At 44.8% G+C, this 14778-nt stretch overlaps 1 protein-coding gene across 1 annotated transcript in view; it reads left to right on the top strand.

Annotated features, from left to right (window-relative positions):
* The first annotated feature begins 4828 nt into the window (after positions 1-4828).
* MAP3K9 (mitogen-activated protein kinase kinase kinase 9) overlaps positions 4829-14778 on the top strand; it is an 83075-nt gene continuing 73125 nt past the window's right edge. The window contains exons 1-2 of the mRNA XM_061156775.1: positions 4829-5283; positions 12735-13148. Of these exons, the coding sequence (XP_061012758.1) occupies positions 4884-5283; positions 12735-13148 (814 nt within the window). The 5' untranslated portion in view covers positions 4829-4883. The remainder of the gene's footprint in view (positions 5284-12734; positions 13149-14778) is intronic.

A 14778-nucleotide genomic window follows, 5' to 3' on the forward strand; every position in this document is an offset into this window, starting at 1 on the left:
CTATATGCATGTTTTCTGTGTCTGTGACTATTCTGTTTTGTAAATTAATAGTTTTAAAAAGCACTTTCCAGAAATCTGAGGAGAGGGTGATATTCATTTATCAAATCAAGGTTTAGGCTCAAATAATAGTAACTATTATTATAGTTTTATTTATTTATTTAGACTCAGTTATCAATAAAATAAATAAATTTTATTTATTTAGGCTCAAATAATAATAATTATTATTATTTTGGGCTCCAAAGTCACGGCAGATGGTAACTGCAGCCATGAAATTCAAAGACGCTTGCTCCTTGGAAGAAAAGCTATGACCAACCCAGACAGCATATTAAATAGCAGAACTTTGCCAACAAAAGTCCATCTAGTCAAAGCTATGGTAGTCATGTATGGATGTGAGAGTTGGACTACAAAGAAAGTTGAGCACCAAAGAACTGATGCTTTTGAACTGTGGTTTTGGAGAAGACTTTTGAGAGTACCTAGGACAGCAAGGAGACCAAACCAGTCAATCTTAAAGGAAATCAGTCCTAAATGTTCATTGGAAGGACTGATACTGAAGCTGAAACTCCAGTACTTTGGCCACCTGATGTAAAGAACTGACTCATTGGAAAAGACCCTGATGCTGGGAAAGATTGAAGGCAGGAGGAGAAGGGGATGACAGAGGATAAGATGGTTGCATGGCATCACTGACGTGATGGACATGAGTTTGAACAAGCTCCAGGAGTTGGTGATGGACAGGGAAGCCTGGCATGCTGCCGTCCATGAGGTCTCAAAGAGTTGGAAACGACTGAGCAACTGAACTGAATGGTAACTACTACTATTATTTGACAACTCTGTATTAAGCACATAATATACATCCTGTCATTTAATCATTCCAGGAGCCCAATGAGATAGTATTACCCCTAATTTCCAGACGAGGGATCTGGGGGGACCAGGGGGTTGACTTGTCTAATGGCAAACAATGAGTATGGATTCCGATTCAGTCAAAATCCAAGGCCCCAAACTTTAATCATCAGTCTGTGATACTTGTTTGCTTTTTATCCCTCCCCACCTTCCTAACTTCCCTCTCTCCTTCTTTCTCTCTTTTCTTTCCTTTTTCCTTACTTCTTTTTTTTAAAGGGAAAAACCTGATTCAACTCCCAGTCAAGAAGTCTCTGCAGTTTCCTAGGGTGCCATTAATTAATTTCTTCCCTTGAGTGTTTCTGTGGGGGATGGACAAAGGAAAGAAGAAAATAAATATGCTAACTATCTAGTGGGTGTTAAGCATACTAAGAACTTTTGTGTGCTAAGTTGCTTCAGTCGTGTCCAACTCTGTGACCCCATGGACTACAGCCCGCCAGGCTCCTCTGTCCATGGGATTCCAGGCAAGAATACTGGAGTGGGTTGCCATGCCCTCCACCAGGGGATCTTCCTGACTTAGGGATCAAACCCATGTCTGTTACATCTGCTAGATTTGCAGGCTGGTTCTTTATCCGCTGAGCCACCTGGGAAGCCCTCTAAGGCTATTTCTGTCCATTGCATTGATTTCCATTTTCACAATTCCTAGTCTCCACTAATCAAGCTGTATACATCCTTCAATGCCCAACTTAAGCACCTCCTTATCCATTTGTCATCTATTCTCATCCTCAGAGATGGCAACATTTGATCACCTCCCAGCCCTGTGTGAAAGCTTTCAGAGCTAAACTTTTGTTTGCTTAACTAAACCCAGACTTTTTTCCCAGTCTGGTATTCAAGTCAGTCATTCAGTCACAAACACGTGCTGAGAGCCAATTATGTGCCAGATACACTCTAGGTGCTGGGACAACTGAGGAGAACCAGACAGATAGTTGCTGCCCTCATAGTGAACAAGCTAGATAGTAAATAATTACAAATAATGAATTAAATACTTACTCCTCTGAATCAAATAATTACAAGCCCCTCAACAAATCTGGTCTCAACCCATCTTTTCAGAGTTCTTTCTCATCCTTTTACTGCACCCCTGGGCTTACTCTGGCTTCCCGACCTCTGCAGCTGGGCCCATGCTCACCCTCCACTCCTGAATTCAGGTTCCTCCCTGTTCCCCACATCCACCTCCAGGACTGGCTTTAGTTCTGCCTCTTCCATGAAACCTGGCTAGACAACCTCTGCTAGACAGCTTTAGCCTGAAGGATCCTCCCTTATTTGAATTCCTAGCACTTATCCATTCAACAAATATTTACTGAATGACTTCTTGAAATGTTTGATGAATGAATGACTCTTCACGAGGTTCTAAACACATGCTATGGTATCCAAGATTTAAGTTATGTGGGAAATTAGACTTTTCCTACTGAGACAGATCCCAAGGTTTTTTTCTTTTTTCTCTTCTCTTCTGGGGAGGGGAGGAGTCGAGATAAAAACCATATAGTAAAACACACAATATTAAGCAAAATGACAATAAAAATTGCCCATACTCATAATTCTACCACTTGAAAGAGATCACCATTGATGATTATTCTCTATATCTTTTTAGTATTTTTTTTCTGTTTGTTTCTCTCTGTTAATACCATTTTGAAAAATTCCTTCTTCCTCCAAATTAAATTTTTATTAAGATCTTTTTTCTTGTGTTTTTAAAAAACAGAAAATGCCTGTACTCCCTCCCTGCTTGCTCTCTTCTGCTTAGGAGTGGCATAGTTTTATTTTGAACAAAATTTAGAGAATTTATGCAAAGACTCATCCTTGTCTTTTCCAGTTCACTGATTCTAGGTACAAGAAGAATCTGAACACTGTTTCAGTGCATTTACTCAGAATGTAGGTCTTTTCTCAAGACCTACTCCAGTTGATCTTTAGACCACACTCTACCCTCCCTTCTTCAAGTCCTGAAATGGGTGGTGGTTGTTTTTTAGTCCCTCAGTCATGTCTGACTCTTTGCAATCCCATGGACTGCAGCCCGCCAGTCTCCTCTGTCCATGGGATTTCCCAGGCAAGAATACTGGAGTGGGTAGCCATTTCCTGGCATACAGTGTAGTCACACTCATGTGCAAACCACCGAATCTCAGGTCTGTAAGATGACAGATCTTCCAGATCACCCCTTCTCTTTAAGGGTGAGCAGACGGTTTAGTACTTGCCCAAGATCTTGCAGCTGGTGGCAGCAAAGCTGGAGATGCCAGCCTTGGTTATCTTTTCAAATTGCCTCACTGTCTTCAGTTTGTCTAACGATTAACCCCAAACTGAAATTAAACAACAACAACAAAAATAGTGAAGCACTAAACTTGCCAAGTAAATCAGACCTATTCCTACCACGGAAGGGGAAAACTTTAGCAGAGATCAGGCAGGACCTCTCAGCATGGGTTTATTTTGAAAAGTCACAGAATCTTCTCATTGAAAATCTATATTGCTGTGAAAGAATTTAAGCACAGAAGAAATGTTAGGGCCACCTATCTCTTTCTCAAGGTTTGAGGAGTAGAGGATAACAAAAGGATAGATGGAAAGTATGTCTTGCTCATGAACTGCAGTATCGTTTTGTGTGTATATTCAGCTTTAGTTCTTAATATGATGGCTACAGAGGTTACCGTGATCCAAGGTGCAATTCCCCCAGGTGAAAGAAATTCAAGATTTGTATTAAAATGACGTCTCTTCAGATGGCCCAAGCCCACTTCACCGACAGTTTTCCCACCCTCAGTTTGAGCCCCAGCAAAGTGGTCTCTCTCTCTCGTTTGAATTCTAAACATCGATGATATTGGACTCTCTTCCTACAAGAACCCAAGGAAAGGTAAGCTGTATACAGTCCTCATAAAGGCAAGAACTGTAGTTTTAAGAGTTCTAAAGCTCATTCCAGTGGGCCTGAAGGCCTTAATCGACGAAATAGATGGAGTAGGGGTGCCATACAGTCGGAGGGGAGTCGAAGCTGATCCCCCTGGTAGGGACTGGAGCAGAGGCAGCGCCAAGAGAAGGGAGAATCCAACTGTAAGAAGGAGCTGGAGAAGAAAGTGCTCTTCCAGAGGGCGCTACCCAGCTCGCCTCTCCTCCGCTCGCTCTCAAAAGCTCACTTTAAGATCAAGAACACAGGTGGTGCCCAATGGGAGTCCCTACCCCTTCGCAGCAAACAAAGGGAGCGGTCTCCTTCAGCGTTTTTGGTCTGAATGAGGAAGGCTCGGCTCTACCTTTGCGGAACCACCCATCCTTCCCCAGGCGCCCAATGAGGCCGCAGCCTCTTCCTTGAACACTCCCAGGAAACGTACAGGTAGCTCAGACCAATGGCTGGAGCTGCGGCGGGCCAATGGGAAAGAGAAATGGGTCAACCTGGGGTTTGAGAATGAGAGCCCGCACAGGGCGGGGGAGGGGACAGGGGGGACCCGTGACGTAGGAGCAGGGTGGGTGGAGAGGGGCGGGGTGGATGGCTGGCGGGGGTCGGCGGCGTCCAATGGGAAGACAGGATAGCCCGGGGGGCGGGCCCTTCAGCAGAGAGGCCCCGCCCCCTAGGGTCCGCAGGGCTGGGGTGGAGCCAGGTCCGCGTCAGGTGGTCCAGGGCGTGCGGGCGGCGCAGGGGGCGGGGCGCAGCGCGGAGCGGGGAGCGGCGGCCGGCGGGCGGCGGCGGCGGCGGCGGCGGCGGCGGCTTGCTGGCACCGGCTGCGCGAGCAGGTTACCCGCGGCGGAGGTAGCCAGGCCGCCCCAGGGGGGCGATCGCGAAGGCTAGGGCTCCGGCCCGCCGCGACCCGATGCTGCGGTGAGCGCTCGAGCCGCGCACTTGTCTCTGCGCCCGGCCGGCCCCAGCCCCGAGCGATCCGGCGCTCCCTGCCCCGCCAACCCCGGCCCTACCTGAGGCCGCCGTCGGGGGAGGGGTGTCCCCCCAGCTCTGCGGAGCCGCATGAACAATAGGCGGCGGCGGCTCCTGCGGGCGGCGGCAGCCCCGCACCCTATGGATCGGCCGCTCCATGGAGCCCTCCAGTGCGCTTCTCGGCTGCCTGGCGAGCGCCGCTGCTGCCGCCCCGCCGGGGGAGGATGGAGCCGGGGCCGGGGCCGAGGAGGAGGAAGAAGAGGAGGAGGAGGCGGCGGCGGCCCCCCGGGAGCTGGGCTGCGGCGCGCCGCTGCCCTTCTGGACTGCCGTGTTCGAGTACGAGGCGGCGGGCGAGGACGAGCTGACCCTGCGGCTGGGCGACGTGGTGGAGGTGCTGTCCAAGGACTCGCAGGTGTCCGGCGACGAGGGCTGGTGGACCGGGCAGCTGAACCAGCGAGTGGGCATCTTCCCGAGCAACTACGTGACCCCGCGCAGCGCCTTCTCCAGCCGCTGCCAGCCCGGCGGCGAGGACCCCAGTTGCTACCCGCCCATTCAGTGTAAGGCGAAGGCGGGCTCCGGAGCCCGGCGGGGGAGGGGGACGGGGGGAGATGATGGAAGCCTGGGGATGATTGCAGAGGGAGGGGAGACCTCCCTGAAGGTTAGGTTGGGGTGGGCAATGATTGACCTGTGTGTGTGTGTGTGTGTGTGCGCGCGCTCGCGCGCGCGCGCTCAGGCTACACGGGCTTTGGTGGGTGCAGTGGGTAAGATAGACACGCCGCAGGCAGGCCTCGCCTGAAACCTCAGGCGCTTGGGCTTCTTCACCCTCACCTGACTACCTCAGCAGCAGCTCGATTCCACATCCTGAAGCCCCAATACCCCCCCGCCCCCCAAATCTGGCAGGATTTTAGGCAAACTGGTGGTTTCTGTAATAACCTTAGTCCTCAAATCAGGGACCTTCTCGACCTCTTCTATCGCCTGTCCTCGCCCCTTACTTTTGCTTTAAAGGAGATGGTGGTGTCTCCCTCAGGGCCGAGCTGGTTCACAAGTCCCGGAAGCCTCTGAAACACCTTTGAAATACCGTGTTGATTTCTTCAATCCTAATCTTGTATCTCAAAAGTGGTGCCTTTAGGAGTCTCACTGAATAATGTGCTAAGAAAGGTGTGTGTGTGAGAGAGAGAGTAGGTGGAGGGGCAGGTGATGAGTGGAGAAATGATAGGGAAAAGTATGTCATCCCCCCCAGAGAGATCAGGAGCACAGGATATAGTGGTGAAATCCCAGCACCTTGACACCTAGACAATATATTTTCTCCTTTCTTCTCACCCTAGATCCTTGCCTATATTTGGTATTTGCCAAATCTCAGGGGAATGATACCCAGAGGTCCCTCCCAGGGCCTTTCTTCCAGTGTCCTGGTTTTCACCAATTTCCCAGGAGCCCCCTGTTCCACACCCTGTAATGAATTTTTCTTTGTTTTTTCAAAGGAGTTAACTTGCCATTAGAATCCTTTAATCCGTGATGCTAGGTAGTTTTAGAAGAAAGATGTAAATATCTCCGGGTACAGTTTACACTATTTTGTATTTGAGGATTTCCATAATTTCTTTCCTGTTAAAAAAGTATTGTTAGTAGGCTTGTATCTTTATTTATTCTATGTTTTATGTACTTTGCCCCTTAGCTAATTTAAAAAATAATTACTGAGGGATAACTTTAAATAGTTTAAAACTTTTACTTGTAACAGTTATTTCTCTGGTCCTATGACTTATTTTCACCCAAACAATTGTATTATATCTTAACATGTTTATTAAACAACAGCCATTAGTATCAAAATCATAGCCTCTTTCCTTGTTTTAACTGTCAAATTGACATTCAAGTATTTAGCTTCCTTTGTTTTCTCTCTGTTTTATTCAGTTAAAAACTTCCTGCTTCTGCTATTTGATCTTGATAATACCTGGAGGTGACAAGTTACACTGTTTCCAGTTGCATCTTTTTGGCACTAGTGCTAGAAAAGTGAAGGCTAAAGGTCCTAGCATATAATGTCCCAGATAGTGTTGAAGATGAACTTGGTCGCATACTGGAAGAGATGTTGGCCTGGCATGTTAGAAAGTAGTGTATTTTAAACATGTCATATTTTGAGGTTCTTTGTGGGTGATGTTTGGTGATTTGTTTTTCAGAGACATCTGGTGTCAGAGTAGAAGAGCTCTGTGAGGTTCGTGAGCAGGAACTGAGTTTCTTTAGTAGCTTGTGCTCCTGCTTTCAGAGCAGTCAGGAGTGAACCTGACCGAGGCTGGACGAACCCATGCACAGGAAGCCAGATAGGTCCACACTGCACCATGTTAGAAGCTCCTTCTCCGTTGGGTGCCCAGGACTTCACCTTTACGGTAACAAAAGTTACCTTGGATAGAATAGATTCCTGTATCTAAAACTCAGATGACGAGAAATTAGGAAGCATCCTGTACTTACTGAAAGAATTGACTTGAACAACATTGCATTTGAAGGTCTTGTTACGTTAATTAGCCACACTTGGAGTTCTGATCTTGTCTGGGCTTAATTCTTGATAATTCAGAAAATTTAGTTCTAATCGAAAACCAATTAGAGTGCCTAGTAAAAGAGAGATACTGTGTTAAATACCAGGGGATAAAGAAATGAGAAGGTGAGAAGGTACTTAAAAGTCACACATGAGGGAAACTGGTGATGTAAATATATAATTTCAGTGCAGTGCTTTGCTAAAGGAAGTTGCTGATATGATCAAATGTTTCTGGTCTGTATGCTGTGTCCACTGGTTCAGTTACTGTCACTCAGAAAATAAGGTGATTGACGACCTTGTCTCCAAAGACTTTGAATGAAATTGAGCCTTTGACAACTTTTCCCCAGTTAGTTTTTTGAACTTCCTCTTTGGGGCATGAATTTTGCTATTAGATTGTGAATAGAAGACACCAAAGTGTTTAGTTACTCTGTCGTGTGTCTGACTCTGTGACCCCATGGACTGTAGCCAGCCAGGCTCCTCTCTGTCCATGAAATTCTCCAGGCAAGAATACTGGAGTGGGTTGCCATGAATAATGTTCAGTTTTAGTTTCAAATACTGCTTTTCAGAGTGAAACTTTTGTTGCAGACTTTAATCAAAACAGAAGAGGAGGAAATTACTAAATCTTGTGACAAGGAAAACATATAGGAAGGGTATTATAAGTCATCCAACACTCATAGAGTGCATTTATCTTCTCCAATATAGGTATTAGAGTTTAGCTATCTGTGGGGCTGACAAATATAAATAACCCAGGAGCGTGCTCATCTTCTTTATTTTAGTGAAAGATGGAAAATGTATAGTTATATCATCTTTGGAAATCTATAACCATAGGTATTGAGAAAACGTTTCTCTTACAGGAGACTTGTTTTGTTTTCAAGCAGGGCATACATTAAGGATATGATTGATTTACATTTCTTTGTCTTGCACTCACTAGAAATATAAGGGTGTATTTTCAGATGTACTTAAGATTTTTAAATGAGTGATGTGTGTACTATTCACTTACCCCAAACTCATCAGAATGTGCCTATATGTTTAGTTTCTAAAGATACATTTGAGAGGGAATAATGTCTTGGCTCCAAAACTGAAAGAAATAAGGATTTTTTCCTGATATTCCTGGAAATATTCTTCCACAGAAACTGAAATATGTGCTGCATGAGACTTGACCTGATTCTTACTTTAAACCAGGTCTTTACTGGAGCAGGGAAGGGAAGGAGTCCCACATGCTCTCAGCTGCAGTGATAGTCTAGTTTCTATCCACAAGGACTTCCTAACAGGGAAGAGAAAGGAGAGGAGCCTCCCCACATCCTCCACTATTCTGTCTTCTGTCTGCTTGTAAGTTCTCTTCTATGCTCTTCTTGAAGGCTGGTCAAAATATTTCCTTGATTAAATAGCAAGAACATGAGAGTTTATGTTCTACACAGAGAGAGAGAGAGAGAGATCAGGGCTTTGCCTTCCCCACAGAGGTTTTCTGTCTTCTGTGAAATGCCATCAGAGGAGCTGTCCTTTCAGCACCCTCGTTCAGAATCACATCTTTTAAGTCCTCATATGTTTAAATAAGGGGCTTCCCTGGTGTCTTAGTGGTGAAGAATCTGCCTGCCAATGCGGGAGACATGGATTCATTCCCTGGGTTGGGAAGATCCCTTGGAGAAGGAAATGGCAACCCACTCCAGTATTCTTGCCTGGGAAATCCCTTGGACAGAGGAGCCTGGTGGGCTACAGTCCCTGGGATTGCAAAGAGTTGGACATGACTTAGTGACTCAATAATGATGATAAATGTTTAAATAAATATTTAACACCTCCTGTGTGTTCACAACTATGCTTCAGACCAGAGGAAAGAAGAGGGTGGATACACAAGAAAATACAGCACTTAATTTCCTTAAGGATCACTCAGATATCTGAGGAATAAGATATGTAAATGTGCATTTATTAAATAGGCACCTACCTTTTTATCCATGACAAATCTGGTAAAAAAAAAAAAAAAAAAAAAAGTGCTCCCTCCATGACCAAGGGATTCCTAACATAACTTACAGTTTTCTCCAGGAAGGTTCTAATCTCTTTTTGATGTACGCATGTTTTTTCTTATTCATGTAATAGATAAGACAAGAATTAATAATCAGTCAGGATTCATTTTAGGACCTAAAAACACTCAAACTACTTTAAACAGAAAACAATTTAGTAGAAGAAATTGGGTGCTTGTAGATTTGTTGGAAGGGCAGGGAGAAGGGGCTCTTGGCTAGAACTATGGGACCAACTCCCCAGTCCATTGCAGACCTGGCCCACCAGACAAACTGCTGCTTCTCTGAGAAGGTACAGAATCAGGAGTTGCCATTGAAGTTGACTTCTCCAATACCCTGTTGTAGTTGCTGTCTGGAGATTAGGTGACTACTTGGCCTTGCAACTTTCCTTTCCACATCTGCAAAACTAATAAGCTACCCCCATGAACTATAACCCACCAGGCTCCTCTGTCCATGGGATTCTCCTGGCAAGAATACTGGAATAGGGTACCCTTTCCTTCTCCAGGGGATATTCCTGGCCCACGGATTGAACCCATGTCTCTTAATCTCCTACATTGGCAGAAAGATTCTTTACCACTAGCGCCACTTGGGAAGCCAAATAATTGGACACTGACATGATATTATAGAAAACCCATTTCTCCACAGCCTTGCTTACCAGGAGAAGCAGTAAGGAGATGGTCTCCATATCACTTCTGCCTTCTGAATCTTGTGCATCTCATTGGCTGAACCAGCACTCTGTCAAGAAGTCTGGGAAATGTAGTTTTTAAACTTTCCAGCTTCTGTAGTACTGAAAGGTATACTGGAGGATTGTAGAATGGATGTAGATTATTAGTCTGCAGGACCCACCATTTATTTTTCAAGAAGGGTGTTAGATAAGGTGATGATCTTTTGTTGTTGCTGTCATTTATTTACTTTTGTTCTCATAAAACTTTTAAATTTATTTTTTAATTGGAGGAAAATTACTTTACAATGTTGTGTTGGTTACTGAGGTGATAATCTTGAACAATTGGAACTTTGAGGGTGCAGATGGGCCACATATTTTGTAGACTTCAAGGCAGTCTGACTAACTTCCTAAGAGTTTTCTTTGTGCAGACTGCCAGGTGAATTACAAAATATAAATGAATATTAGCCTTTGATAGGATGGAAGTGCTGTAACTGAGCAGGAACCTAGTTCTGAGCACCACCAATGTCTGAATGGAGAATGGAGACATTGTGGAGCTGGCTGAGAATAGAAAAGAACAGTCTGCAGTAGGCATCTCCTCTTTTGGTCTTGCCAAGAGTTCAGAAATATGTGATCTTTGTGTTCAATTTTTTCTTCTGTAGCAATGTGACTATTCTCTGTATTTGTTTCAGGAGGTCCAGTTCCAGTTTTCCCTCACAGATCTGAGTTTGATTTCTTTCATACTGAAGTAGATTCTCCCCATTTTGCTTTACTGTCTATTGGTCACCAGCTGAATATTCAGCACGTAAGGGACAATGGTGTGTCAGGCAGAGAGGATTAGCCCTCTTGCATCTTGCAGTCTAGTAGGACAATAGGCATTGAACAAGTAATTATAACCTTGATGAGTCTTGCCAATAGAGACTGCTATGGAAGTGCTTGATGGGGGCCTGGCCTCGTTTAGTAGAGGGGTTAGGAAAAGTTCCTCTAGGAGATTAAGCTGAGACCCGAGGCCAGCTGGGTCATCTGGGTGAAGACAAGGAAAGAGACTGAGATGACAGAGAATAGGGTTTTCATGAGAGAAACATGAAATAGCACTTTACTTGTACAGAACACCATATCTAACTCAAGATTCATCATCACTGGTGGTTATTATTCCCTATCCATGGAAGTCTTTCCAAACAGCTAAAGATACAGTCAAGTATGGTAGATTCAAACTCTGGATTTGGGATGGGAAATGAGAGGGTGGGGGTAACACTGGGAACCTCAGGGATGGAACTGTGGTGGGAGTAAGATGTTGCCTCAGAGACTCCTCTTTCTCGCACACTTTAATCACCAGGTCCTGGCAAAACCAAGTTTTGAAGGTCTCCTGATTTTTTTTCCTGATTTCCAGTCTTCACGGCTACTGAGATTTGACTCTTGTGCTTGTGTACCTGGATTACTGCGGTGGTCTCCTTAGCGGTCCCTTTTGTTATTATGTTTCACATAGCTGCCAGAGTTGGTTTCCTTTCTAAGTCACAAGTCTGACCCCAGCAAGACTTTGAGCCTCATCTACCCTAATGCATACAATCCAGCTGCCCTGGACTCCCTGAAATTCCTGATAGGCTACATACCTTCATGCCCATGTTCTTTCCCCCCCGCCCCTTTTCTCTTTATTGAAGTAGAGTTGATTTACAATGTTGTGTTAATTTCTGCTGTATAGCAAAGTGATCCAGTTATGCATATACTTACTTTCTTCCTTATTTTCTTCTCCATTATGGTTTATCACAAGATACTGAATGCAGTTCCCTTGTAGGAACAGCAGGACCTTGTTATTTATCCATTCTATATATACTAGTTTGCATCTGCTAACCCCAGACTCCCACTCCATCCCTCTTCAATACACTCACCCTCTTGGCAACCCCAAGTCTGTTCTGTCTTTGAGTCTGTTTCTGTTTCATAAATAAGTTCATTTGTGTCATAATTTAGATTCCACGTACACGTGATATCATATGGTGTTTGTCTTTCTGTCTGACTTCTTCCCTTGCTATGATAATCTCTAGGTCCACCCATGTTTGCAAACGGCATTATTTCATTCTTTCTTATGGCCGAGTAACATTCAATTGTATGTATGTATCACATCTTTATCCATTCATCTGTTGATGGACATCTAGGTTGTTTCCATGTCATGTCTACTGTGAATAAGTGCTTCATGCCCTATGTTCTGGCTCATGACCTTCCATCTACCGGGATTGTCTTCTCCACCTTGGTCTTCTTTTCCTGATGATATCCCTTCCTCTCATTCTTTGGGCCCATTTCAGATGTTTCCTTCCTTGAGAATCCTTTACCCACTCACTCTCTTAATCCCTGTCCTGTGGTGGGAGTGAGTGATTTCCCTTATCTTCGGATCATACCACCACCAAAGCTCTTTTACCCTACAGTTTGGTTGTTGTCTGTCTGCCTTGGCACTGTATTATATGCTTCTTGCTACCTAGTATATACAGAGTAAAATGTGAATAAGCCACACAATGATTGATCTCCCCCAGTTTTTCTGTTGGTTAAAATGGTTGCTCTCAGTACAGTATTCTTCATGAAGTTCCAAGTAGAAGTTATTTCGTGAATACTTACTGAATACCTACTTTGCACTGGTCACTAAAGATAACGTGCTGGCCACAGAGAAAATATTACCCCCTTTTCCTGTCCTTGGGGAGTTTATTCTGGGGAGACTGAAAAACCAAGTGAACAGACAGCTTGTTGTGTTTCCCCAGCCAGATAGATGGGTGATTAAATGGTGTTTTTCAAGTGTTTTTGACTTGCTCCTTTTTGCCTTTTCTTTCTCAGTGTTAGAGATTGATTTTGCGGAGCTGACCTTGGAAGAGATTATCGGCATTGGGGGCTTTGGGAAGGTCTATCGTGCTTTCTGGATTGGGGATGAGGTCGCCGTGAAAGCAGCTCGCCATGATCCCGACGAGGACATCAGCCAGACCATAGAGAACGTCCGCCAGGAGGCCAAGCTCTTTGCCATGCTGAAGCACCCCAACATCATTGCCCTTCGGGGGGTGTGTCTGAAGGAACCCAACCTCTGCTTGGTCATGGAGTTTGCCCGTGGAGGGCCTTTGAATAGAGTATTATCTGGGAAAAGGATTCCCCCAGACATCCTGGTGAACTGGGCTGTGCAGATTGCCAGAGGGATGAACTACTTACATGATGAGGCAATCGTCCCCATCATCCACCGCGACCTTAAATCCAGCAACAGTGAGTATGGAGAGGTGGGGCTGGAGGGCTGGAGATCATTTTCACACCCGGTCCATAGCTTGGGTTGGGGTGGATATCTCAGGAATCTTAGTGGGCAGTGAAATGCTCTGCTTAAAGCCAGTCCATCCTTTGGGAATTCTCTGGCGGTTCAGTGGTTAGGGCTCCATGCTTCCACTGTAGAGCGTGTGGTTGGGGAACTAAGATCCTGCATGCCACAGGGCACAGCCAAAAAGAGAAAGAAAAAGGGGGGAAAAATTACTAAAAAAAAGAAAAGAAGAAAAATACCAAAAAAAGAAAAAACCCAATTAGCAGGCATGGTTGGTGGTGCGTATCTCTGTGATGTACTATTCAAACAAAACGCATAGGTTTGTTTTTCCATTCTGAGGAGAGGGTGGGTGCTTCTGAACACAAAAGGAGTTTGCCTCTTCAGTGAAACAATAGATAGAGCAAACCAATACCATCTGTTTGCATTTCTGTCCGAACTGTCCAACCTGAGTTCCCACCAGAGAAGGGGAATAAGAGAGAGGAGGCGTGTTGTTTAAGCCGTGAGGCCCGTTCAGGCGACCGTGTCAGCTTGGGGAACACGACCTCACTGGTAGACCTGCAGCTCTCCTGATAGCCTCAAGGTGGTATTAATTAATTGTCATAACTACACAGTGTTTAATAGCAGGGAACTGAGAAGTAACTGTTTATTAAACATCTAGAACCCATAAACTGGATTGTAAAGCAAGTGTTAGACATAATTAAATGGCGGGTTGGTATCAACTTCAGTCTCTTTCCTTGGCTGAATCAGCAGGCCCTGGGAGTATGCTGCTTTTGTGTGGTAATTTGGACTTTCCCTGGCCTAAACTGCATGGCAGAGAGGATACAATTTGCTAAGTGGTATATGCCTAAAGTCACTTTGGGCATCCTGTCCAGAGAGGAGGGCGTTAGGAGTTTGGGGTCCCAGGAATTTCACACTCTGTGTCCTTCAGCTTTGAGCCCAGAAATCCTTTAGACCTTGTTTTCCTCCTGGTTGTTCCAGATGTGGCTTATTTTTGTGTTGATGCTATTGTGAATCTGTTAACTTTAAAAAATATGTTTTAAATAATGTAGGTAGTAAGTGCTTTTGTTCTACAAAAATTAGGAAGTGTAGATAAACAGAAAGAAGGATCACCCATAATGTTTTCCTTCTGGAAATGTATATATTGCATTTGGCATGTTTTCCCAGACATTTAAAAAGCATATATGGCCCATATATACAGAAATATACTTTCCAGCTTACTTTAAAATAGCATTTGTTACCCTTACCTCATCTACATGTATCCTCTTCCCCTTTAGTAAGAGCAGATTTCCCCCTGGTGAGAGTATGGAGCATTAGATATGTATTATGGATATAATGCATGTGAAGGATTTAAGTTCCATAAAGTAAATCTGGTTTCTCTTTTCCTTCTGCCATTATTCTATCTCTTTACTGTATGATTATTGTCATCCCTCCTGCACAATTCTGTTCTTTAAATGTGTATGTGTGTGCGCGCCTAGTTGTGTCTGACTCCTTGCAACTCCATGGACTATAGGCTTCTCTGTCCATGGGGGGGCGGGATTCTCCAGGTAAGAATACTGGAGTGGGTTGCCATGCCCTCCTCCAGGG

Source organism: Dama dama, chromosome 12 (genome assembly GCF_033118175.1).
Source record: "Dama dama isolate Ldn47 chromosome 12, ASM3311817v1, whole genome shotgun sequence".
Lineage (NCBI taxonomy): Eukaryota > Metazoa > Chordata > Mammalia > Artiodactyla > Cervidae > Dama > Dama dama.